Source organism: Ochlerotatus camptorhynchus, unplaced genomic scaffold (genome assembly GCF_037179485.1).
Source record: "Ochlerotatus camptorhynchus isolate MF236.1 unplaced genomic scaffold, CSIRO-AGI_Acam_v1.1 ptg000394l, whole genome shotgun sequence".
Lineage (NCBI taxonomy): Eukaryota > Metazoa > Arthropoda > Insecta > Diptera > Culicidae > Ochlerotatus > Ochlerotatus camptorhynchus.
This window is the reverse complement of record NW_027040881.1, coordinates 22-24,143: the sequence shown is the minus strand read 5'-3', so window position 1 is coordinate 24,143 and position 24,122 is coordinate 22. Positions and strand designations below refer to the sequence as shown.

Sequence of the window (24,122 nt, the reverse complement as noted above, 5' to 3'; positions counted from 1 at the left end):
CGCAAACCATATTACGTGATTGAATTTCAGCTTAGCGATTACTCCTTCTTTTGCTCGTCAGTTTTTTGCTCTGCTGGTTTGGTATCGTCAGTTTTTGCATCCTCCGGTTTCTTGATGTCAACACTTTCTTTCGAACTAACGGAAGTTACGCTTTCAACTACAGTTGGCTCATCCGTTTTCTTGGGCTCCTCTGCCTTTGGTTTATCAGAAGAATCCTTCTGTGGCTCTGGTTCCTTGTCCTTAGACTTTGCATCCTTACGACTCGAACGATCGCGTGAGCTGAAATTATATAGAAGAAAAAAAATCACATTTCATATGCACCAGAATGCTTCAAACAGTCGGACTGAATAAAATATCCAATTATCAACAGCGTAGGTAATTTAAAGCTTTAAGTAATTAGGGTTCACCTTAGATCACTTACCTTCCACGACGAGACGAAGTGATCGATGAGGATCGCTTTGATTCAGAACGTTGCATCACAACGCTAACGCGATCGTATACACTGGATAAAGTTGAAAAATATTCATTGGACTTTTTCTACAAGAAAAAAAAAACGAGAATAAAGCTAATCAATTATCAAATCGTACAAAGCGATTGTCATCTACCGTAAGTTCCCGAAGATTCTGCTCCGCTTCGACGAGCTTGCGGGTGAGACTTTTAATGTCAGCCGACTGATCTTTAATCCGCTCATTGGAACGGTTGCTGCTTTTCGTAAGGTCAGAATTCTGCCGACGTAAATCGATCAAAAGTTGCTCGGTATCTTCACGAGCCTTCTCGGTACGCCTCATTTGTTCCAGCAGTTTTGGAATGTCAAGGACACCACCATTGTGAAGAACTAACCCTGTAAGTAAAATATATTTTAATCTACCATAGTTTAAAAAGAAATCATTTCTACTAACCATTATTAGTTTCGGGAATATCACTGTCATCCCGCAAAGGTTCAAGTTTGATCTTCTTGGTTGGTGGATCGTCACCTTCTTCTACTGCTTCATATTCCAGGACAGCTTGAAGGTTAATCTTCATTTGTTCCAAGATGTTGCGATTGCCCGTAGCAAGTTCCTCTAGTTCGGCCTCTGCAATTTCCTCGGCATCGTTTTTCTCTGTTTTGACAGTAGCAACTTCAGTCACTTCGGAGCTTTCAGCCACGGACTCCTTCTGTTCAGTGTCCTTGTCTTTCAATTCTTTATTCTCCTCAGGTATTTCTTTGACTTTGTCAGTTAGCTTACGATAGTAAAGTGAATCTCTGGTAACTGCTTTCGATACCAGTCTTCGAATTTGCGAACGCGATAAATTCAAGCCAAGGGTATAGAACAGATCTTCAACGTCCTTGTCGAATATGTAACCGCAATGGCTTATGTCAAAGTATGCAAACGATAGCAAAAGATCGCGATCGGCTGTGTAATAGTTAAGTCGCTCGCGCTCTTTTTCCTTCTCCTTACGACGGCGGTCTTCTTCTGAGGCGTCGTCGAAGCGAGATCTCTTGCGCGAATCGCGATCACGCTCGCGGACACGTTCTTTCTCCTTATCATCTTTATCGTCCTTCGCTTTAGCATTCTCCTCTTTTTCTTTTTCTTTAGCACCGTCCCCATTAACTTTCTTCTCATCCTCTTCCTTAGCGTCTTCTGTGGTAGACTCCTTCTTAGGTTCATCTTCCTTTTTCGGGGGTAGCAAATGTAGAGCTTTGTAGATATTGAATCCAAAGTCACGAGTCAACATTTCGTTGAACAGCTCCGCAAACAAGGACACCTCGAAAGAATGTTCTTTGGAATCTTCCGGACGGTAGTCCAACAATACCGATAGCGACATAACCGCGCAGTCAAATTTACCGGATTTTGCCGTTCGGGACGGGTGCACAATAATATGAGGCTGCTCCGGCAATGAGTACCGTTTCTCGAGCAATTGGCGTTCTTTCTCGGTCAGCTTAACCCTTTCGGGTTTCTTGCTTTCTTCAGACTTGGAATCGTACTCATCGATTACAGTTACTTCCGACATATCAACATTGTCCATAGTTTCAAATTCTTCCTCGTCCTTTTCAGCAGGCTTCTCCGATTCTGCAGGTTTTTCAGCCTTTTCTTCAGCGTTATCTTCCTTTTCTTCGACTTTTTTTTCATTTTCTTCAACTTTATCTTCATCTTCCTTTTCCTTGCTGGCAGATTTTTCCTCGTTTTCTTTTCCTTCAGCTTCTGCTTGTTCCTGCTTGAGTACCTTGGTTAGCCTTGTAGTTAAGACACCTTTCACACCTGATTATATAGATGATAATAAGAAGATTTTGAAAATAGTTTGTATACACCCAACACATTTTTTAGACTTCGTCGGTGGAACAACTGTCCCATGTTTTATGGAATTTACTATACACATGGGACAGTTATGCGTCCAATGGCAGTACAGGTGGCGCAAAAAAATGTTATTTCTAAAAACCGCGTAAAAAAAATCGAGAAACTGTGCAAACAGCCTAAATGTATCCACCTATGGTAAGATCTGACCCATCTTACAAATATAACTTATTTTTATCGCATCATGAGATTTGACACAAGTCGTTTTGGCCATTTCCCGGGCCACCCGGAACATGATCTTGGTCTTAAATTCACATGTGATTTGATATGTCGCATGATGGGTTTTGACAAGTCGGATTCCCAGACAACCAGAATGCATGTACATAGGTTAAATGACGGCTTCGGCACCCATTGACTGCTTTCGTCTTCCAAAATTTAAACGTAATTTCACTGTATTTTCCCATCTATACACTTCGCTGAATATATTCATATGATTCATTAGTGTTTCAGGTTCAATCTGATTGCATTTTTACGACCGAGGAATCTTTTTTTTTCCTGTGGTTTGTTTTTTCCGTCGATCTTGTTTTCCGTGCTGAGCACCAATGCTACCGACGTGCCAGGAAGGCAGCTCCCACACCTGGACCCTACCTATCAACCCATCAACTCATGAACCGGGGACCAACGGCTTTACTTCCCATCCGAAGAAAGGCATGATCAGAGATGTTATGCCTCAGAACGGGAGTACTACAAAAGGCCGAAAACACAAAAGGCCGAATCACGAAAGGCCGAATCACGAAAGGCCGAATCACAAAAGGCGAATCACAAAAGGCCGAAAACACAAAAGACCGAAAAAACTAGGAAAAGCGAGAAAGTGGACCGGTCCACTTTGTCGCTTTTCCGAGTTTTTTCGGCCTTTTGTTAATTTGTTTTTAATAGATTAAATTTCATTTTTAAAGTAAAGTTACAATAATTATTATTCTGCATCTTCGATTTAAAATATAATGGAAGCTACTTAATAGCCATTCGATTTCCGTAATGAAATTAAAAAAAATCTTAAAATTTGGGTAGTTTTATGTTTATGTTTGTTTGAGTGTGTAACGACGATTTAATGGCAAGATGGATTCGTTTTTTTTGTGAATGCGGACCATTCAACGAGGTGACTCAGTTGTAAGAGCAGAAAGGCTTTAGATGCTGAATGTTACTTACATTCAACTGCTTGCACAACTTGCCACCCAATAAGAATGTTGCGTATGCGTAAATAAACCATTCACCTCTGTCGCATCTCTTATTTTCTTACCAGCAGCTTACCACTTACTGGTTTTTCACAAAAAGTCAGCAAGTGAGAACACCTCTATATCTATTTTCATCTTGGCTTCATTTTTTGTGAATGCGAACCAACGAGCCGAGTCAGTTGTGCGAGCAGAAAAGCTACAGAATCTGAATGAGAGAAAAAGCGATAGGACATGATTGCTTCCGCTCGGTGCTTTTCATTATTTTTTTTTTTTACTTTGGCAGCGAGGATTTTGATTCGAAAACATCACGTTTTTTTGATTTGATCGAAATTTGGGTTGGTGTTAGAAAGAAATTGAGTGCGATTGAAGATGGGTTTTCCGATGAAGAAGTTGTGCCAGTAGTGAAAGTGGTTATTTCCCAAAAAGGAAAGCAGATGCTGAGTGTCAATGGATTTCTGTACAACGTAAACAAGGAGGTAATTCTTCTTATTAACTGATGGTTATAGTTTGTTTATCAAAACATTATTTTTAAATTAGGCTAAAGATCGCTTCTACTGGGACTGTGCCACCAGAAAACAAATCAAATCAAATCAAATCAGATTGACCGCCCACGGTTGCTGCTCTGTTATTACCAGATCAGCTGCAATTACACAGAGAACCAACAGATGATGTTTGGGACTAACATTCATCCTCAATGTGTAAGAACTGGAGATCTAATATTTAGGAATACCAGCGCCGGCCGTGTCCGAATGCAGGTCAACTAGGGAATGGGAAGGAATGTGTTGACGTGGTACTCGCTGTGAAGGAAACCGAGAAATCCTCTGCGCTTCCACGAGAAATCACTGGGATGTTGGATGTGGGGAAAGGTTGCACCGCACACGCAGGGATCGTTTTTGGTAGAGCGATTATAATACACAAACACACACACACACCCACGCGCGCACTCATCCAATTTCTATTTTTAGATCGGGACCCACACTGTGGTAAGTTGATGCGATCGGTGTTAAAGAAGAATTTGTTTTCATTAAAATCTAGTGGGTATAGAATAAGGCAAAGTGAAAAATTGCAAGGAAGGGGACGGGCCTGGGATTGAACTCCCGACCTTCTGCTCAGTAAGCAGAAACGGTAACCACTGAGCTACCGAGCCTAAGGGACTGTGCCACCAGAAAACATGCCAAAAACAGTGACGAGGCCTGCAAGATTACAAAATGGCGTCCACATTTAAGTTGTGCATAATCATGATGTTAACCCTTTGGACGGGATGGAGAAAAATTTACAAAGCTGAACTAAAACGGAAAGCTCTAGAATCGAAGGAAGTTCCTTCGAAAATAATCCGTGAAGTTTCTACCCAAACCCGAGCATCAAACAAATCGCAAAAAATGTTGATTCTGAGGCAAAGGCAAGCAAATGGTGGTGGACTACGTGTGATTGAACAGGATGGTGAATTTATCGTTCCAGAGGAACTTAAGAAAACGCTGGATGGTCAGCTTTTCTTGCATAAATACATCCGCAACGAAAGTACACATATTATGATTTTTACAACCTTACCAAACCTTTAGCGCTTGGCTGCCTCCCGGTTTTGGCTGGTTGATGGCACATTCGCAACCGTTCCTCTGGAATTCACACAAATGTACTCTTACCACGGATCCATTCCATATCAGAATCACGACGCAGTTGTACCCCTTGTATTTATGCTTCTGAAAAACAAAACACAAGAGACTTACACATGCGCATTTTAAGCATTACTGGAAGTATGTCAGGAAGCACAGATTGAACTACGTCCGAAGTTCATCATCTCTGTTTTTGAGAAAGCAGTTATTAATGTAATGAAGGATATCTTTCCGGATGCAGAATGTTATTTGTGCTACTTTCACTTTGCACAAAATTTAATCAAACAGCTGAACTTCCGGGGACTGAAAACTATGTATTCCAATGATATGGATGTATACATGGCTATTAAACGCCTACAGGTTAGTATTAAGTAATCGCTGGGTGAATGCAGATTAACGTTTTTGTTTTTAAGGCACTATCATTTCTACCGTTTTCAGGAATTGCAGGAGCATTCGAGTGCATCAAGGACAATATGCCGGTAAAACTAGCTGGCTTCCTTGAATATTTCAATGTTACATACGTTTCAGGACGAAACAGCAACAATAGGCCGATGTTTCATCCTGCCCTCTGGTCGAATCACAAAGTGGTGAAGGAGCAACTGCCTTTACCGACCAATTCACTCGAAGCTTGGCATAGGCGCTGGACAGATGTTGTTGGATGCAACCATTTATCAATTACCAGAATAATCCTGGAATTGCGAACCGAGCAGCAGGCAATTGAAGGACGAATTCTGCACATATTTCAAGGTGACGTTCAACAAGGATCACGAAACCATCTGGAAAAGATCAAAGAAATATGCTTGAAAAGTGACGATATCACCGATGTAAACTTTGTTGACAGCGTTGCTCTTTTGTTGTCGTCAAAACAAAAAAGGACTTAAGCAATATTTTTTTTTATTATTGATTTCAGGAACTGCGATGCAACTTCGATAAAAATACGTTTTTCATTCATAACATTTCATTTTTGATATGCAATAAGAAGGACAAAAATGTTCCAATGTTTTAATATTATTCTTTGATTATAAATTTCAAAGATTTACTATTTTTGTCAAGATTACAATAAAACATTATTGATGAAAAAAAAAATATTATATTTTTTCGGGGATTAAAAACTATTCCAAGTCGCTGCATGTTTTTCACAGCCATTGTGAACAGCATGTCTAGGGGTTTAAATTAAATTGATATTTCTATTAATTCTGAAACGAAACATAAAGTGCAATCATTAACAGATTGTTTGGATGCGGTTTTCAATAAATTCAGTTTTTGATCAATTTTCGGCCATTTTGATTTTCGGCCTTTTGTGGTACCTTAGAACATTTTCGGCCTTTTGTGTTTCGGCCTTTTGTGCTTCGGCCTTCTGTACGGGTCCCCTCAGAACATCCCGGCGGCGCCGACTGGGATTGAACCCAGGCCTGCTGGGGTGAGAGGTAATCAGGTAAAAAATTGGGATTTCGTATTGTTCATTGTTGTTTTTTTTATGGTTTTCATGGTTTGTAGACAGAAAGCGCAATATTTTTTAAATTTTCGTTGAAAATTTAAGCTTTTTTTACACAACATTGTTTTTTGTTTGTTTTTGAGTTTTTTTTAAGTTATCAATTTTTGGGTTTTTGCGAACCTACATTTGATACCTACAATTAAAAAAAAAAGACAGGAATCAAGTTTGGCAAAAATGGGAAGGCACTTAATTTATCTTAATTCAACAAATTTTCCAGCAGTAACCGGAATTATGTTACTATGATTCATAGCGATGTGTGAAGGAAACATTACTTAAGAGGCAACTAACCATCACTCGATTTGCTTTTGCTTCTTCTTCTTGTATTCCTAAATCATCACTTTCTAAAAGTATTGGTAAAATTCGTTGGTGTGTGCGTCAACGTGCCAAAACAGTCAATGAATCATAAATATCAACTGGTATGGTGAGCAAAATCTACCGTCTCTTTTATTCTTTTAATTTTCAATACAACAGCAAATGTGACGTCACACATGCAAGCGTATAAGAATGTCGTAGACAAAACATTCACACTGCCAGACAACGCTGTACGTCATTTTGTTTACACCCCTGAGCGGGAAAGGCAATAACAGGCTACATGCAATGCTGCCATCTTCCCTTTTTGTGTTTAATTCAATTTTTTTTAACCTTTGCAAATGGAACGTTTATGTTCCAAAAAAGGTCCTTTTAGTTTTATTTATTCAGTGTTTGATATTCATTCACCATTAAAATCATCCACTCATCTATGTTATTGGTTGGAACTTAGTATTTGCATGTTTTAATAAACTTTTGTTGACTGCTAGACGTAATACATCTGGCAACGCTTGTTCAATGATTCTTTTACGTTCCCTAGCAAAGAAGTGGAGTCGGAGTGATTTTCTTGGTGTTTTATTTTGTTCACCAAGAGATTTGACCTCCAGTTTTTATTCATTTTGTGTATTCGATTACGTGAAATTGTTGAATGCTACGAAGAACACAAGTAAGTAAATGCAGTGATGGTGTTTTACCCAGAAAATATACGATGTAAAATCATGAAATACTTGCTTTAAATTTTCGAATAGCTTGTGTGTGAATGTATGTGTATACTAATGATGATGATTGAAGAATATTTCAAAAACAAGAAGAATCCTATTTGATTGACTGTGTTTTGAGCCTTAATCGCTTAAAGTTTTCAGCAAGTTCCTGGTCCGTTTCATACCTCGATTTACTCCATGATACGAGAAGAGGTCATTAGAATGGCAATTTTCTCACTCTTAGAAATTTTATTTTTGACTGTTTCCGAACTCAACACAAGGGGCAGAAATTCACCAAGTTCTCCTACTTCTGGGTTCTGAGACTCAGCTCAGCCAGAAAATAATTCCAGATAATACGTTTAACTAAACGGACTTTACGGCCGGATCCCTACGGTGGGAACTCGTTAAACCAGCAAAATCACAATACTGAAACTTCGCTGCGAATCTAATTTTCCGAACTAACAGGTTTACAAGGTAGTCAACGTATTTTCTGTGATAATTCGTTTCCTTTACTTTTCTCCCTCTCTCTCTCTATCGCAACACAAGCTGTCAAAATACAGTACCAAACAAAAATGACATATGATTTCGCTTCCAATGTTGAGACCTGCTCATGCCGTGCTTGTTATAATCCTCAATATAATATGCAACGATAGCCGGTGGAAACATTTCTAATCAGAAAAAGTTGAAATATTCACAAAATAGGAGAATTAGAACGTAATGACGCTGTCGATATGATGATGATTTTTTTGACAGTGTTCCTTTTACGCGAATGTTGTGCTACCGTTCGTGCTGACTAAAAGTAAATTGATACGCTCCTCACGCGCCGCTAGCACGCCTCTAGTGTTGGGAATCGAAAATCTTTGATAGTGGTTTGTTTACACTTTTATAGAGAAAAACTGGTGCAAGTTTGATCAATGTAGTCGATCGCGTTCAGAAATAACGTCAAATGGAACTGGAAAAAAGAAAAAATATTGTGCACAAACACCTGAAAAATCCGGAGTGGTTCGGTGCCAAACTGGCTAAAGTGCTGAAGACGCCGAAAACAACAGTTTTTCGAGTGTTCAAAACATATAAGGAAACCCTGAGTGTGGAAAGGAATCAGCGAACCTACGAAAAAACTAGAACCAGGGATCGTCAGCTGCGCAGCAAGGTTTTGAGGTGTGTTAAAGCCAACCCCGGTCTTTCGATCCGAGATGTGACCAGGGATGGATACAAGTCGTACAAAGCCAGTAAACATCCAAACCGGCACATGAAGCAGGATTTCGTAACCAAAAAGCGTGCAAGGCTCTTGTACGACCGTGTTTTGACGTAACACAAGGGCTTTGATCGATGACGAAACATACGTCAAATTCGACTTTAAGCAGCTTTCCGGTCAAAAGTTTTACAACGCGACTGGACGTGGGGATGTACCGCGAAGAAGGTCATGATTTGGCAAGCGATTTGCAGTTGTGACCTGAAAACGGAACCATTCGTCACACCTTTGACGATGAAATCCCAAGTTTACATTGAAGAATGCCTGAAAAAGCATGTATTGCCGTTCATCCGCAAGCATAGGGGCAAAGCCATCTTTTGGCCCGATTTGGCTAGTTGCAACTACTCCAAGGTGGTTCTGGAGTGGTATGCTGCCAACAAGATCGATTTTGTCCCCAAGCTAATGAAGCTTCCGAATTGCCCGGAATTTTGACCAATCGATAAATATCGGGCAATTTCAAAGCAGCGACTTCGACGAAGCGGAGGGGCAGTCAAGGACATCCAGAAAATTCGAAATGGATTCTGAATCTATTCCGGATCCTCCCCCAACACCGAACGTAGAAAGAGGCCCGTATGAGGATCATCGTCAGAAACACGACAAAACGGCGCTAATATCAAAAAGTCTCACCGATTCTACTGAACTGGAACTCCTGGACACCCACCTCGACGGGCCCTCGGATCTAGGACAACCCACAGACTAGACCTGTGCGCCGCCGTCGATGAAATTAAGTCGGCGCGCCGCCGCAGTAAAATCTTTCAAAAAGTGGCTTTAACCGTCGATTTCTCGCGAATTAAAGCACACCCCTACAAATTAACAATGCTAGCTGGTAGATGAAACATTCCTCTACTTGTTGGTTTTATTCATTTTCATGTGAGCTTTTATTCGCGAGAAATCGACGGCTGAAGCCATTGTTTACAAAAGCAATTACGCCCCTTTGAAATGTGGCCACTGAATTGTTGATTTCAGAGCCAACATTTCAAAGGGGCGTAATTACATTTGTAAACAATGGATTTAGCCGTCGATTTCTCATGGAAAAAAGCTCACACATGAAAGTTAATGACACCACAGAGACACAGGTAGAGGAATGTTTCATCTACCAGCTAACATTGCTAATTTGGAGGGGTGAGCATTTACTTGAGAGATATCGACGGCTAAAGCCAATGTTTACAAAAGCAATTACGCTCCTTTGAAATGTTGACACTGATTTGAATGTGGGCCGGAAACGTCTGCCATAGAAAATCTAAAGCAGTGCGGTGGTTCCAGTGGTAGTGATAGATATTAGTCTTAACGAGACAATTGCTCCTGTTGACGCATACGCACGATCATTTCCAGTGTCTGCATGTACACGTTGCACGTACAGTACACGTTGAACTTATTCAAGCCTCGCCCGTACGTGGACATCATGAGAAAATTGTTTTTCTCAAAATGAACGATATGAGCTAGGATACGCAAGCAACATCAACAGATGAGGGGCCTCAAAGCCTAGTCAGTAAAGGCACGGTATTACCAAGCCGGAGGCGGCGGGTTCGGTTCCCGGTCAGGTCGAGGGAATCTTTCGGGTTGGAAATTTTCTCGACTTCTCTGGGCATAGAGTATCATTGTGCTTGCCACACAATATACAAATTCATGCATTGGTATTGGCATCGAAAGCTCTCAATTAATAACTGTGGAAGTGCATTTAGAACACTAAGTTGAGAGCACGCAAAAAGCTAATATGCACTAAGCAATAAGCTAAAAATGCGAATAAGAAGAAGAAGAATCAACAGCGAGGACCTTAAATACTGCCTGCAAACTGTTTTCCAAGAAACAACTCTAGATTATCGCCAACGATACGTTCTCTACTGAAGCTAACGTACTCTGGTAAAGGTCTCCTCGTTGAATTGAAGTAGATAGGGAGGCCTCTCTATTGGCAGTTGTCGTACCTGTTATTGGAGAAGGCGAAACATCATTTTTAGTTGGTCTTCCGACCAAGCAACATGCATCGGAATGGTAGTTATTTAAGGTTAACCGTTGCATGCATTCCTTTTATTTAAAAAAAAAATCTCATTATTTTACTCTATAGTTTTTCAATACTAAATCAAGAGCAAATTTTCATTACGTCGAAAGTAACAAAGGTAAACAAAGTCGAGCTATCAGTGTCAATCGATTCTCCTGCTATTACACTATATACTGTCCGAATGTGGGATCACATCTCATTTTTAAATTTATTTACCCGTCAAATTGCTTTTTGGCGTAATCACATTCCGATCAGAATATTTTTCGATGTTACTTAAGTCACCCGATTTCTATGGAGATGCCGTTTGACTTAAGTAACAGCACTGAGAAACCCGTGAAAAGTGTACGTTCGTCGTTTCGCTTTCTTATTATCGAACTGTTTGTTGCTAAGATGATTTCGGTGGTCCTAAAATGATGAATGGGCTGCACGTAAGGAGACGTAATTGATAATTCTCCCGAATATCCTGGTAAAAACACTTTGACTTAAGTAACAATAGGGGCCACCAAACGACGTATAATAACTTTTGACTCAAAAACCAGTATTTTTTAGCATGAAAGCTAGCGATTTGCATTTGTATGATTAAAACCCTGCTAAATATGTTAAACATTGTTATCACTATGAGATTATATGTGTTTAATAATTGGAAATAGGAATAACTTTTCGGTCATCAAAACAAAACTTTATTTTTCTCGGCTTGGTGCGAATGTTACTTACGACATAATGAAAATTTGCTCTTGAAATTATCAAATGTGTCACGTTGCAAGTTGATTAGTACATTATATAATTTATTTGTTTGTAAATAACAACAGAACTAAGAATGATAGCTTACATTTTCCAAAAAAAAAGTGTTAGTGTGCTTACGACGTTATCGAGGTGATTCTATGACACTACCCCGAATGTCACCATTAAGAAGTTTTTCTCTTCTTTTTATATACGCGAAAGAAGATTCCTGGAGTGACTATAATAAACAAAAATAGTCAATAATACATGGCATACTTTTCTGGAGAATGGTACATTCTGGGGAATTTTTTTCTGGGGAATGTTATAGCATTTTCATTTGGTATAAAATACATTTGGTTGTACTAAATCTGTTCCAGATTCAAAAATAACATAAATAATACTAAATTCGGGAAAGAAAGAAGTTGCGTGGATGGGAGAAGATCGCCCAGAAAAATCCTATGATAAAATGCATTTTAATATTTTTTTTTGTATTTTGAGGACCAAAAATGGTATTACATGTTACTCGGCTTATTTTTATAACATTTGAGCCTGCCAAATAAACGAAAGGGAAAAAAGCATCGCTTTATACACCTGGATACATCCTTACAATCGCAGAGTAAAGGAAGGAAAATTGTCCAACGTCTACTTAAGAAGGTGCAGGAAACCAATACTACCTTCGTAGATGTCTCGGAAGGGAACATTTGTGTTAATAGGGAGTGGAATATATTTAGGAATCTCTATTCGGCAATATAAAGTAAAGATTATGTGAAAATGGAAATACATGTTCCATGCATCGACACAATCGCGTAATATGACGCACAATGGCAAATGCTCCGAACTAGAGAGTCGGTGTATAATGAGTCACGCCAATAGTGAAGCCAAGTCTACCTATTGAACTGTAAAACTGGCTACCTATCGTGCAAAGTAAACAAACATTGCGATGCTATGAAAGTTCCACGAAAGGTATTGCAATAAAATATAAAATATAATCGAAGAAATGATCATAAATACGCAGTGAGCATTAAATTGTCATGGGATACGTTTGGTAATGATCAGTAATGAGAATTTCTACTATTTTTTGTTAAGATAATTTGACAAAATCACTGATATAATGATTTACTGCAGGCCGCTATTTTTTTTTCTCGCTAGAAGAAGTCATTTGAAGTTGATGTAGAAGTCCTCTGTTGCCAAGTGAAAAGAAAGGGAATCTTTCGAAAACCGTGATGCGATTTCAACTATTTTTTCTCTTGGCGTGACTCATTATATACATCATGAAGAAAGGTTTGTTTATTTGCTCATTTTTCTATGCGTTGCTTCCACCTTCGCTCGAGCACAGCGCTACTGACACACTGACACTGTCGCTAGGATTCAGGCAAAGTTGCCAGTCTTCTTGATATGTTGTCTTCGATTATAATCAAATGAAAATAAATAATATTTTTGCTCACAATATTACAATACTTGGCCCGCAAAAAACACCATGATGACTTCATGCTCGTTTGGCTACATTCTACTTCACCTCCGCTTATCTATGGAATCTATAGTAACTATAGTTAACAGTCCTTTCGATCTCTTGCTCCGAAATATACACCGAAAATAGTTTTCATGTAGCCTCCATTGGAAACGCACATAATTAAAATTAATGGAATTCATCTTTCATTTCACATAAAAGTTATGCGATCACATTTTTTTTTTTGGTATCAAGCTGGAGCTGCGTGACAGCTTAGTTTTGAAGACTTGACCCATTTGAATAAATTTTGCTTCTATCTTAATAGGCCCTATTAATGAATTTTTAATGATTTTTCTCGATTATGTGGAACTTTACTACACGATTAGTAGCTATCAAGCGGTGCTAAAGAATGGTATCAAAACCCGATTTGTTTACGTTTTGGACATAGGTCCATTTCAAGTGTTACTCGAGATTTTTGCTTTTTTATACACCGTGTGATTCAAATGGGAGCTGGAACCCTGTCGAGCACATAACGGTTATATTTACATAAAAATCTTTGTTTGCGAAGAATGCATATATAATAAAATTTAATCCGCACGATGAATTGCGGACAGACAATATTTTGATCCTTGGTATATTCATATATAAATCTATTATTTCAACTTGCCTTATCACTTTCAACAAGTGCATATTTTAACTAAACTTTTCAGGTATTCGATCGACTATTCGGTTCACCGAATAATACACTGAGCATGCTATTCGGAGCAGCTCTAGTTATAGCTCGCAAGACCATGGTAACAGTAAAATACAGCACCTGAATTTCTTGAAGATTTTCCCATATCCTCTAACAGATTTTTTTCTTTAAATATTTAAAATAGCAAGAGAAGAAAACTGCTCATAATTCGTGCAGTTGAAAAATTTCTTTCTGAACTTGTTAAATCAACCATCAGGTTACATCTGCATTGCATCTTATAAACATTTCATTCCACTCCATTTTGATTTTCATCAAAAAGTTTGTTCATATTCATCCGATTCAGTTCCAACCTGGATCGGGTATCAAGATTGGGTCTGTTTGTTTTCTGACAAACTTCAGTTTGCTCGTTTGTTTTTAAAATCTAGCTCAGGTTCACACTGACAAAAAGTTCGGTTTCACACTGGGTTGGAACTGGTGTTAAACCCGATAATAAATGAATTCGCTATAAGTTCCGATGTTTTTCTAAAGATGGATACAAAACAAAATCCTAATTTTGATAGGGGAAATGAATGTAATGTCGGCCTAAATGTTATAATTTGGACCCATACATAAACTCAGCAATCGACTAAATTTTCAATAGCAATCAAAAATATCCATAAGTACCAATGACGCGTTCATCTAGATAACATTGATAAATAGCAGATTTTTAGCCATGGGCCCAATCTTAGATCCATAGGCCAACATTAGAACCATTTCCCATATACTTTAATAATATTTTTAGATAAGTCAAAACGTACTTTTTTCGGTGGGGCGGTAAGCTCCTCGGTAAGATTTTGAAAGCTATTGATGCAACAAAATTCAAATTCAGGGCTATTACAAGATTTTCTTAATTAGATCCGCGAAATCCGCGATTCCTCAAAACAAATCCGCGACTTCAAATACTAATCCGCGACAAAAAAAACTGTTTTCATTGCCTAAAAATAGCATTTGTATACTACTACATGGCATTTCAAGCTTATTGCTTATAGCATAGTGGATTTTTGCCTGCTCTTAACTTAGTGTTCATTGAAGTACTTTCACATTTTAATTGAGAACTTTCTATGCCTGTACCATCCTATGCCCAAGAAAGTAGAGAAATTTTCCAACTCGAAAAATTAATAGGCCGGACGGGAATCGAACTCAGTCGCCTCCAGCATGGACTTGCTTTGTAGCTGCGACTTTACTGAGCTAAAGGAGTATCGTTTGTAACTTTTGACATTTTTTAAATAACATTGTATCATCTTCAGTTATTTATGTATAGTATAAATTCAGAGTAATTTGTGAACATAATAAAACACCCTTACATTATGAGATTCTATTGACTAATACCGGCCTAGATTTTATGAAACATTTAACAAAAATTAATGTATTTTCATTTGAAATGCAAATTTTCTTGAAAGTTAACCTTTGCGTCTCTGACGTATTTTGCTGAGCTAAATGTTGTAGTTAATTTGGCTCTAGTTTTCTCAATTGTTTACCGATTCATACCAAACACCTTGCACATAATCGAAAAATTATCAGAGTTTCATAAGTCACACTTGTTGGTGACGTCGCGGTTGTGTATTTACACTGATATTCCTTGTAGTCTGTCCAATGGTGAGACATTTTCATGATATTTTTTTTATTTCTAATATGAACCTAGCACTTTTCGTTGTCAAATCATAACCGAATCGTATATATGTGACTTTGTGGATCATGCACGACTTATTACTATATATACCGGAAATTCTAGATTTTCCAAATCGTCCAGGACATCAGTTGATTTGTTCTACTAGATCAACCAAGACTGCAATAATGTCTGTAGTATCGGAAAATGTCCAATCAGATTCAAAGTGTCTATGTGGATCATACATGATCTATTTCCGAGTAATCCAGATGTTCAAGGTTCTTCAAATCGTCCTGGAGTTCAGAATTTGATCTACTACTACATCAACCGAGATTGAGACAATGTCTTTATTATCGAAATATGTCCAAACAGATTCATAGTGTCTATATGGATAATGTTTAATTATTTCCATGTATACCAGATGATCTAGGTTCTCCAAGTCGTCCTGCAGTTCAGACGATTTGTTATACTAGATCAACAAAAACTAGGATAATATCTGTAGTATCGAAATATCGATTTGGAAATCCTAGAACATGTGGCATACACGGAAATAGGTTGGCATGATCCACATTGACACTGCAAATTTGTTTGGGCATATTTCGATACTACAGATATTGAATTAGTCTTCGGTGATCTAGTAGAAAAATAATCTGATCTCCAGAATGATTTCAGAACCTATAACATCTTGTATGCGTAGCAATAGGTCGTGCACGATCCATATAGACACTTTGAATCTGTTTGGACATATTTCAATACTACAGACATTATTTGAATCTTGGATAATATAGTAGAACAAATCAACTGAACTCCAGGACAATTTGGAGAACCTAGAATATCCGGTATACATGGCAATTACTCACATATATACGATTTGTTTATGATTTGACAACGAAAAATGCTATGTTCATATTGTAAAAAATAAGGAGACCATTGGCCAGACCTCAGGGAATTACCGTGTAAATCCGATGTGACTTATGGAATTGAGATCATTTCTCGATTATTTGCAGGGTGTTTGGTTTGAACCTGTAAAAAATTGAGAGCCAAATGAACAACAAAAGTGATGATAGCAAAATAATCTGGGACGGAAAGGTTACAATGAATACCACAAGTTTTGTGACAGCTCATCAGTCCTTTCGCGATTTTCGCGACATCATTTAATGTTTCCGCGATTTTCGCGACTGAAAGTTCAAATCCGCGAAAATCGCGAAATCCGCGCCTGTTGTAACAGCCCTGCAAATTGCTTAAGCGTCAAATTGCCATTATGTCAAACGGGGTAGTATGATACATTTTTTTTTGTCGATATAAGCATAACTGTCCTATGGTCTACGTAATCCTTATGGACCGTGGGACTTTTATGCGTATAACGGCAGTATGACATCATTCAGAAATTATCTTTCTGTCAGAATTTAAATTAGTAATAAGGGTTAGATTTCGCCATAGGTGGATAAAATCAGTTTTTTGCCATCCAGTTTATAGATAAGTTATTAAAATATTCAATATTTTCTTGAAGGTTTTAAACATTTGTTTGATGAAATCCGCCTCTGAGAGCTTTACATAATTATCATAAACTTACCATCCGTTGGAAGGTTCCGGGCCTCGAGTTCAGCCTTCAACTCAGCCACCTTCATTTTCTTCACATCCAACAGAGAATAGTTTGTCGGTTCCTCGGGTTTCTCTGCAACAGCTGAATCGTCGGCATTAGCTTCGTCCTGTAATCGCATGTTAGGAAGCAAAATTAACATTAAATATTGCCTGAGTCTACGAAACAATGGCAGTTCGTGCAAACCAAGTTCGCAACCATTGTCCAAAAAAGATTCTACACGTTCACGCCACCACACGCACTCATATCGCCTGTACACGGATAATTCGCATTCATTCGTCTTTTGATTGAAAATAAATCTTTAGCAGTCATTCTGACTGGGTTAAGAGAGATGTTTTGAGATTATCACTCTAGTACCGCTTAATAACTAAGAAACCTAATGTTTGGGCTTAAGGAAAATAATGAATGTGCCTTTTCATTGTCTTCTGCTACATCTGCTTTTTCGTCGGATGGTTCATTCTTGGTACTGGTGGATTCAGGTTTCTCATCGGTTGATTCCTTGGCATCCGCCTTGTCGGAATCGATCGTAGCGCTGCTGTCGGTAGAAGATGAAGTAGTAGTAGTAGTAGGAGTCGTTGTTTCTGTTGAAGTAGTAGCTGCTGCAGTTGTCTTAGCCTCAGAGGAAGCGACTTTATCGCCATCGGGAGAAGTTTGCTGAGTGGCCGCTTCATCGCTGGCTTCGCCGCCTGCTGACGAGGAATCGGCCGGAACCGGACTATCGGAATTCTGACTATTAATAATACGCTCCAAGTGCGACTTGTAACTAAGATGCAGCTCATCCCACTCCGGACGCGTTGGTTGGCAGGAACGTACATCGGGCAGAAAGATAACCACCATTTCGATACGTGCTGGAATCAAACGACCCTTGTGGTAGGTTTCTGAACGACGATAATAGAGCTCCACGAAACGGTACCTGTGTTGGTATATAGTAGTAGTTGATTTCAGATTAAACTTCAACGGTAAACAGGGGATTGGGTGGAAATTTCAATGTAAGTAATCAATGTTAATCGGTATGTATCAATTGCAACTTTTTCGATTGGTTTTCTAGCAAAATCTAGTGCGTAAAGTAAAATAACAACAGAAAAGGATAGGAACCAAAAATTTAAACTAGAGCTAATAATATTTATGTTAGAAATTGGTACGAGGACGCCAGGACGTAATACAAGTCCGAGTTAGAGTGATAACACAGAATTTGCCACGCAACTGCAAGTAATCTCTACTGAATGCGATCTGCAGAATTGCATTTGACAACAGCTGTCTGAAGGTCAATACGGTTCGATAATTGCTTACAAATTAGGTATTATGACACCATTTGGGAAAAAACTCAACTGTGAACATCTCAAGATTTCTTTTCTTCCGGCATTTTTATATTGTTGACATACTTACTCTTATTATTTCGAAACAGAAACACAAACATAATATTGAGGAGACGTGCTTCGTTGCGAATGCTGGAGCAACCGGTATAAAATACAGGGTTGTTACAAAAAATGCCGATTTTTAATAAGCAAAATCCGCGCCACGCAACTTGTTGATCCGCGCCAAAGAATTTTGTATACATATGGACTAATAACTTATCGAAGTCCGGATGCTTGAGTTTTTTCCAAGTCCAAGATGTGTATGTGTCGCAGATTATGAAAAAAAAAATCACCCAGAATCACGATTTCGTACATGCATATTTTTTATTTTCTTGTCCCGGAATCTTCATAAGTCCATAATGTTTAAATCGGGAATGTTTTCTTATTATTAATAATAAGATATCATTTTAAAATTCTGGTGTTCTTAATCACAAGATTTAAAAAATCAGTTAAACCTTGACATCAATCAAACCAAGGAACATCCTCAATTTTCAAAACAACTAATGTTTTTCGAACCCCTGATGTTTTTAGAATTGATGTAATTCCGAGATTTTGCTCATGATGCCTGGAATTCCTAATGCCGAAATCATGAAAACTTTTCTAGACTTTACAGAATCTTGATTTTGATTTAATCTTAAATTTGTCATGTTCATGATTTCTTGATTATGTCTTAGTTCATACTTAAACTTTCAAAAAATAAACCTAATCAACCATTCAGTTTAATACATTTCGGCAAATGGTTTTCGGCTGAACATCCCCACACAGGTTTCAATTCGTAAAAATGAGTGTCACTATGTGTTTAATTATTTAGTGTAACAGAATAAATATGAAATTTACATGCATGTAAAACGGAAATTCCCTGACTTTATATTCAGATCGCAAATCCAAATAAATCAGAATTACGAGCATATAGCAATATAACAGAGCACGAAACTTAAGAGTAAATATCATTGGACACTTTTAGGGATTTTCAGGATGTCCTGAAATTCATGACACTTCTAGATCTTCGGGCGCCTTAAAAATCTACAGTAACTTTAGGAACTGAAACTTTTGTAACTTCCCGATTTCTAGGAACTTCGGGAACACCAAAAACTTTTTTTAGAGCTATTTGTTCACTCGACTATAACTCGGGATAACAAATCTCTTAAACCGTCATAAAATTTACGCACATGGACTAAAGAATCATTACTGAATGTTTCAAGTCATTTGGTAACGTGGCGGAATGAATTTCTATATTCCTACATATTTTTCAAGCTTTCAGCTATAAATGCACGCCAATTTTGATTTTAATTTGGAGCGTTAATAGTGCGCTTGAAATTTGAAAATAAATATCAGATAGCTGCTTGAAAGAAAGCATGGAGTAGAATATTATGTGGGAGGTTGCATGTTGCTTCCAACTGTCAATGGCACGTCAATAGCAACACCGCGGTCCATCTGTAACTTTCGAACTCCAATTAGAAAATCATTCGCCATGAAGCCGTTCACATGGCCTGTCCATTTCAACAGCAGAGGCGAAATTCGGGACGCTCTCTGAAACCAGGTACTGTGGCATCTCTGTGAAGGACAACATAATCCTCTTATCTACGAAGACAACCAGAGTGCACTAGTAATGCTGTAATCGTCAATGACGTGTCGTGAATAAGAAATAAAGACTAGTTCGTGTACCGATAGGAGGGATCCGGATTATCAAGTTTCGGTGATTAGCGTCTCAGAGTTGAGGAGGATTACCTCTATAAGTTCGAAAATCATGAATGATATACGACACATTTTGCCGTCAATATGAACAAGACTAAAAAATGTTCGATTCCAAACACAGTAAACTCTTTCAACATCACGGCCACAGGGCAAGTAACATATAAAATTGAAAAATAATATTAAACTGAACATTAAACTCTTTAAAGGAATTTCTCGCGTAACATTTGAATAGGGCCTATGATCAAAATGTAAACAAACCGATTTTTGAAACCATTCTGTAGCACTGGTCATTAGCTACCAGTCGTATAGGAATGTTCCGCATTATCGATAAAAATCATTAAAAATAACTTGATTTTAAAAACGGCCGATCCACGAAATTTTTCCAATCATTCATGCTAAAACGGCCTAACCTCGGGCCTAACATATATTTTTTTTCGTTCGATGAGGTTCCATTCATAAGCCTAGCGACATAGAAGGGCCGATGATTGAAAAATTTCAAATCAAAGCTAGGCCCTACTGCTTGAGGCAGGGCCGATGATTTATTTGACGTTAAGAAAAGGCTTAGCAAAGGGCCTACAATTTATGATGACAAGCACAACGGCTTAACAAAAAGGGCCTAACCATTTAAAGATTCACAAAAAGGCTTATTACTGTGATATTAATTTTTTATCGATTTTCATGTATTTTTGAAAACTTTTCGCATGTTTTGGATGTTGTGTACTGAGATATAGTTACTATTGTTATGGTGAACAATATAAATGCCTAAAATACTTCAATTTATTTATATAGGAATTAAATACTGGCGGAAAAATTTACAATTCATTTTCTGGATTGTTTACATTTTGGACATAGGCCCTTTTCAAATGTTACGCGAGATTTCAACTTTGCTATAATAGGTATCTTTTACAGATTATTCGCGTAAAATTTGAAAGGGCCCATCATTGTTTGTAAACAACACACGCCTGCGCAAACCAACATCATCGGGTAGGGAAAATTCTCCCCTACTAGATGGTGTTGTTGGTTTGCGTGGGCGTACTTTGGTTCGTACGTAGGCCCTAGCAAAGTTGTCTTGTTTACAAAAGATTGAGTAACATGAAATGGGCCTATACCATTCTTTAGCACTGCTTGATAGCCACTAATCGTGTAGGAAAGGAAAGTTCCGCATATTCGAGAAAAATCATTAAAAATAACTCGATTTTCGAAACGGCCGATCAACGAAATTTTTCGATTCCTTAATAGGCCCGCACGCTAAAACGGCCAACCATTCATTTATTTCATTTCATTGATACGCCTAGTGACGTAGAAGGGCCGATGATTGAAATTTTTCAAACCAAAGCTAGGCCCAATGCTTCAACATTCGTCCAAAAGCACGCCCCCATGATAAAGAAAAACGAATAGAAGAAAACCTTCAACTTAATACGAGTTTGCTTGCCTTCGAAACTAACACTAACACTTACCAGCGAGTGCAGTTGGAGAGATCAATTCCGGTCAGTCCCTTGCACGTGCGGATGGCGGTCTTAATCAGCACGTTCGGATTGGAGTGAGGGTTCTCTCCGTCCAAAGATGGCGACCACGGTCCTCCGATGGCCATTGTTTCATTTTTGCCACGGATGCCCACCAGGAAATTGATCAAACGGGTCGGATGGACATGATCCGGGTCTTCGTCGTGGCGATCTCGATCTTCCGTGGTTGTGAAACATTTCTGATAGAAATCTGCCAACGGAGGAGTGCTCATCAGCATCACCTTTGCGCTGTAGAGATAGTCAGCATCAGCCGGTTCCAAATTCACATCGTTGGCGTGCAACGGCTCTACTTCCTTGTGCATCACATGGAACGCACACGGTTTGCGAATAGAGAACGGTGCATTCGGCGGGAAGGCGCCCACCCAACGAATCTCGGATGTGAAAAAGTCCGACGGGATGTATAAAGTATGGTAACGTCGACGGATTTCAAGAATATCAGCGTTTTTGCTGTATCGATTAATATGTAATTAGCTAATATTCAATACAATCATGTGCAATATTAAGCGTTGTACTTACAGGGTCAATAGTTGCTTCGGCATTTGAACCATATAACGAGGAATTGGACGAACCTTCCTGCGTTTTGGGGACATCTTCCGAACAGGGCTTCTATCGCGTTCGCGACGATCTCGTTCAGGGCTACGGTCACGCTTCTCACGGTGCCGGTCACCGTCTCTATCGTCGCGACGCCGACGACGGTCTTCATCCTGGAAAAAATAAATAAAATACGCTTAGTTGCATTTAATCAAGTAGGTAGAAAGCTTCTTATTACATCTGCATCACGTTGACGCGAATCACGATTGGTTGTACGGTGACCATGGCGATCCGGTGATTTCCTAGGAGAGTATCTGCTCCGTCCGGAACGATCAGCGTTAGACGTCTGGCTGGAACCGTAGTTGGATACATGCCTGGAAGAGCTGCTGCTACTATTAACCGCGCCCGATCCTGCCGATTGCAGCACCTGTACCCTGGTTGCGTTCCACTTGAATGGCATATTCTGATTGTATGCCGCCTCCACCAGTACACGGTCACCGACCTTTGGGAAGTTTCCTTTGCAAACGTTCTTGTGGAAGAACACCTCCTCGTCGATGAAACCGAAATCGTTCTGAACCTTCGTAACGTGACCGGTTCCGCTGAAGACGCGTTGGTTCGGGTTGAATTTCGAGGAACCTTGGCTAACTTGAGGTGACGGTTGAGCTTGCGGCTGGTTTTGGAAAGCAATCGTATTAATCGCACGGGACGTCGGATATTGAACCGCTTGGGAATAGAGTTGTTGCTGCTGTTGCAGGCCCATTTGCGGTAACATCGACATACTTTGCTGCTGCTGAAGCCCTACAAACAAAACATACATTTAATGTAGTCATAATTCCAGTAACACCTATATTAAAACATACCCATATTCTGATTGAACACCGGCTGCGCCTGGGGAAAACTCACAATCGTTTGCATACCCGCGATATTTTGTCCGGTATTACGCTGCCATGGAGGGTTTTTCTGGTTGAAGGCCATTTTGAATTTTCACCCAAAAGCGACTTTTTTTTTGGCTCGCGTAAATCGCACCAAAAATACTTTTCTACTGCAAGCAACACTTGAATATACTGCAATATCCGGTAGAGGTTTGATATTCGAACTTTAATAGCAATTTTTCCGGAATATAAAAATGTAAAATCAACGCTAAAGAAAAGCGGCACTCCTAACGCGACACGACACGGCTTGGAGAAAATGGTTTTCTTATTTTCTTATTCACGCATTTTGACAGAAAAATGAATGCTGAACGGTGAACAGTAGGAACGATGGAAACGAAACAGTTCTCCACGCGGGGTAGCCGGCTTTTAGAGCAAGAAGATACGAGAAATTTAAGTAAATACACGTGTGCCAGAAAGGGGTAGATACAATTTCGAATGTACCGTGAACTGAATAATGTTCATTCGCATGCATTAGTGCGGAGTAAATAATATACTTTGGTTATTTAAAAAGGTTTTCAATAGATAGATATGCATAATAAGTTCAAATAGACTGTCCATGATGTTTAAAATATGGATATTTTTATAAAATTTAGGTGTTTTTTTCTAATAAATTCACTAGTGAACATAAACATCTGTCAAAGTTTGCGTTTTATCGGTGTGTTCATTCAATGATTCACGATAAACTTCGACTAGCGGCATTCATCGAATCACGCGCGAGGAACCCTTTCAACGTCGGCTTATGTAATCCTTTGTTATGGTCTGAGAAAGAAGTAGGTGATCGTGTTTAAAATAAAATAAATTCAATTTTATGTGATTTTTCAGTGAAATTGTGAAAATAACTGTGTTTATTTGATACGTTATTGAAAAATACATCTGAAGGTAAGTGGTTCGGTGCAAATTCTGCAAAATGTGGAGTGTGTTTGTGTTTGATATTCAAGAACGGCATCTACAAAAGTTTTGTCGATTTCATAAGCTGTGGAATATCAAGGTACTAATTGGCAAATCAAAGTTGGCACTCGTGGAGAACAGAAGAACTACGAAAGTGATGATGCATCTTAAAATGCTTTTATTTTGAAAATGGAGCATTTTATTTAAATCTGGTTGCTGCTGCAGTG

The 24,122-nt window shown here is 38.8% G+C and overlaps 1 protein-coding gene across 1 annotated transcript; it reads right to left on the bottom strand.

Annotated features, from left to right (window-relative positions):
• Positions 1-30: 30 nt before the first annotated feature.
• On the bottom strand, positions 31-23,254 carry LOC135710628 (cell division cycle and apoptosis regulator protein 1-like). Its single transcript, XM_065233245.1, has 10 exons — positions 22,936-23,254; positions 22,314-22,873; positions 22,061-22,248; positions 21,479-21,991; positions 17,383-17,884; positions 16,945-17,080; positions 900-2,240; positions 606-841; positions 422-537; positions 31-279 (listed from the first exon to the last, which is right to left on the bottom strand). The coding sequence occupies exons 1-10, from the start codon at positions 23,048-23,050 to the stop codon at positions 39-41; spliced, it is 3,948 nt and encodes a 1,315-aa protein (XP_065089317.1). The 5' UTR covers positions 23,051-23,254; the 3' UTR covers positions 31-38.
• Positions 23,255-24,122: the final 868 nt, after the last annotated feature.

What these genes read in the sequence shown, in the direction of transcription:
- LOC135710628 (XM_065233245.1), bottom strand. Translation starts at nt 23,050, where the DNA reads ATGGCCTTCAACCAGAAAAACCCTCCATGGCAGCGTAATACCGGACAA. An exon ending in CCGAAGCAACTATTGACCCT is followed by an intron (nt 21,992 to 22,060) that starts GTAAGTACAACG and finishes TAATCGATACAG; the next exon opens with CAAAAACGCTGATATTCTTG. An exon ending in AGAATCTTCGGGAACTTACG is followed by an intron (nt 538 to 605) that starts GTAGATGACAAT and finishes TTTTTCTTGTAG; the next exon opens with AAAAAGTCCAATGAATATTT.